The following is a 3223-nucleotide window of genomic DNA, read 5'->3' on the forward strand; positions in this document are numbered from 1 at the left end:
CTCGGATGGCTTCACAGCTAGCGGTTGACGACGATTATATCTGTGTGGCGCGTTCTGCTCGCTCACAAGGCTTGGCATGCGGAATAGCAATTTTGTGGGATATATTATGCTCTTCTCTCACAAGAGTAGGAAAGTTCTCTGAGAGGAATGATGAATGGTATTGCGCGCATATTACATGTTCTCGCTTTTTGGGGGGTTTGCTTACTTTGGTTTTCGGGGATGGAAAGAACAGGGAAGGGCAGGGAAATGAAAGGAACGGTCTGGACATTCGACCACGTATGGTAGCTCCTATTTACATTTTGGCTTCAATCACAGTGCTTATTAACGTTTACTACGCTGATGCAAAGTCAATATCCCGTGCGTCGCTGTGACTTACTACCGGTGAATCAAATCTGTCTCTCCAGACATCTAGACCAGCCAGTACTCCGTGTTTCATTCAGATAATGCACGAGTGGCGGAAGCACTTCTCTTGTGTGTCACTGGCAAGCTTACGAGCCGTCATGTTGTTGGAAAGGGGTATCAATTATGAATGACCTATGTATACTGGCTATTAGTCATGACTCCTTAAACGCCTTTGATCTATACATCCCAGATGAATGGATCTTCTATACCATTCACCAGGCCTGGTCAGCCCTTGACTTCTGTAACCTATTCCACAAATCCACCATTGACCGTGTCCCAGAGGAAATTGTTTCTATAAAGGTACAGCAAGGTCGAGGCAATATAAGCGCCGCAAGCCCGCAATGATCTTGGGGCGTGAGACTCTTCCGAACTCATCATTCTAGTATATACGCATCCGTGTTGCCCAACCTGCCGCCTCCTTTTGGTCAATGTTGATCTTGTAGGGGAACGGGTTAGTACCCTGAGTTGTGATGGGCGGTATGTGATCTTTGTGTGTATTAACGAATGCGACTATCTTCATCGCTGTTGCTGAGAGGGTCTGCTCCATTGCTCGTCGAACTTTAGCACGTTCTAAACCACATATTAGCAATTCCCTTAGGATACTTTAGAGTGAGGGGGAGGTCCATACCACTCTCTGTTCTTGGCTCGGCGACAGTCACTTTGATGGTCCAACACTCCCAACAAACCTCTTCGTCGCCACGGGACAGCCAGGCTTTGCGACGACGTTTCTCGAAAAACTGAACAACGAGCTGACCGCGCCCACCGTTACCACTTCCGGTGCTGGCGCTATTAGCACCGCCTGATGAGCGCTGGACATCGATCTGACGCTCGAGAGCCGCGACGCGCTGATCTATCATAGTCTCAAGCTCGTCGTCGTCGACATAGGGAAGCGTCGTGTCAAGGACCTCGCGGGTTTGTGGGACGATAGAAGGGAAGAATCGATTAAAAAATATGGTATGCAGTATTCCTGTGAGAAGGCATGTTAATGAGGCGCATTCATGATGATTTTGAGAACATCGTCACTTCTTTGTCGTCACAAGTATAGCGGGGTGGGTGTCCAGGGTAGTGTGACGATCAAGAGAACAAGCAAGCAAAGCAAACTTGCCTTTGACTACTTCATGAACCGAGCGCGGGTCGGCGAATACGTCAAGGATAAACTCTGGTGGTTCTTGTTGGTCCATATTATCGGTACTGTTGTAAAGTCGATTGTGGGCTATGATCATGGTTGAGGGGAGTTGAAGAAGGAGGCTGAGATAGACGCGAGAGAAGATGAGATGAGATTGAGAATGGAGATAGATAGTGACTCTCCAGACGAAACAACGTCACTGAACCATAAAAGGGAGGGGCATGGGATCGATTTAGGTGGTCCCCACTTACCCCGTGCTTCAGCTCACCTCAGCACAGCCACGCAGTTAGATGGTCAATCATCTTTATCTCACCAGCCACACATCATCTCGTAAACTCCACCTCCACCTCGGCCACGTTTACCGACTCCGACCACGGGGTAAAGGTATATCAAGCCTCCATCCATATTCGAGGCCGAGGCTCGGGCTCATGTTGGCATTGGCATTGACATCCAACCCTGAACCTTTTTTTTTTTTTTTTTTTTAAACTCCCCTAACTCCAACCTTACCCCAACGAGAAGCTCCCAGACCGAACCCGAACTCTCAACGGCTTCTTAACGTCCACATGCTCACACAGTGGTACCCATTGCCTCGGTGAATCGATCGATATACTTTACGTACAGTTACAACTTGTGAACAATTGATCACCGTTTCCCCATCGTATCTTCCATTATCTTCAAATCATGCTCACATCTGCTCGGCGCTGGCTGCGCAACAATCGTACGCCCATTGCTGTCGGCGTGGGCGTCATCGGTGCGGGTTACGTCGCGACGCAATATGTCATTGGAAAGCTTAATGATGCCCGCGAGCGCATGAGCAGCGAGCGCATCGCCAAGGAGAAGTAACCATCACCCATCTGATAGCAATGATACGCAAACATATACTGACAACCCATGACACAGTCTGCGGCGTCGCTTCGAACAGAATCAGGAGGACTGCACATTCACCGTCTTGGCTCTCCTGCCCTCCGCCACGACGGCCATTCTCGAAGCCATGAACACGGAGCAGATCACATTTGAGATTCAGCAGATGAAAGCCACCAAGGCTATAAAGAATGGTGGCCCTGAGTCTGCAGCGCCACCCAGCATCGCAGATACTACATTGACAGAGGACGATGGGAAGAGTATGGCTGGCCAAAGCGAGAGCGGTGTACAGTCCAGCCAGGCCCCTACATCCTCACCATTCAACGCCGGTGGCGAAGCGAACAAGGAAGCACCCAAGCCTCGCAAGACGAAGCGACAACTATGGGATGACGTGACCATCAGCGGTGAGTAACAGCCTTGCTCTCCTTCTCTGCACAGAACTAACACACACTGCAGCGGTGACGCGGTCTTTTACTTTGATATATACCCTTCCGCTGCTTACAATGCTAACTCGGGTTCAACTCAACCTCCTTGGCCGAAGAAGCTATCTATCGAGCGTGGTGGCCCTCGCAACAGGTGGCCAACAAGGCACCATCAGTCTTGAGAACAACGATGACGACAACACAGAACAGACATATGGCAGTGACTTCGACATAAATCGCAAGTACCTGACCCTCAGTTGGTGGCTACTCAACAGAGGATGGGTGGACTTGATGCGCCGAGTGGAAAGCCCCGTGCGCACCGTCTTTGGCAGCCTGAGCCCTAGGGACCTCCTGAGCTTTGAGAGGTTCTCTGACCTGACGACCGAGGTGAGGAAGCTTGTCGAAGGCTCGA

At 50.3% G+C, this 3223-nt stretch overlaps 2 protein-coding genes across 2 annotated transcripts in view; one reads left to right on the forward strand and one right to left on the reverse strand.

Moving 5' to 3' along the window:
- Window positions 1–433: 433 nt before the first annotated feature.
- FOXG_01875 (uncharacterized protein) lies at window positions 434–1723 on the reverse strand. Its single transcript, XM_018378941.1, has 3 exons — window positions 1508–1723; window positions 1031–1369; window positions 434–972 (listed from the first exon to the last, which is right to left on the reverse strand). The coding sequence occupies exons 1-3, from the start codon at window positions 1623–1625 to the stop codon at window positions 782–784; spliced, it is 648 nt and encodes a 215-aa protein (XP_018234937.1). The 5' UTR covers window positions 1626–1723; the 3' UTR covers window positions 434–781.
- A 295-nt stretch (window positions 1724–2018) lies between these two features.
- FOXG_18203 (uncharacterized protein) overlaps window positions 2019–3223 on the forward strand; it is a gene marked incomplete at its 3' end in the record, with an annotated part of 2062 nt that continues 857 nt past the window's right edge. Inside the window, exons 1-3 of the mRNA XM_018398253.1 lie at window positions 2019–2367; window positions 2429–2793; window positions 2846–3198. Coding sequence (XP_018234938.1) covers window positions 2210–2367; window positions 2429–2793; window positions 2846–3198 — 876 coding nt within the window. The 5' untranslated portion in view covers window positions 2019–2209. The remainder of the gene's footprint in view (window positions 2368–2428; window positions 2794–2845; window positions 3199–3223) is intronic.

Source organism: Fusarium oxysporum, chromosome 5, assembly GCF_000149955.1.
Source record: "Fusarium oxysporum f. sp. lycopersici 4287 chromosome 5, whole genome shotgun sequence".
Lineage (NCBI taxonomy): Eukaryota > Fungi > Ascomycota > Sordariomycetes > Hypocreales > Nectriaceae > Fusarium > Fusarium oxysporum.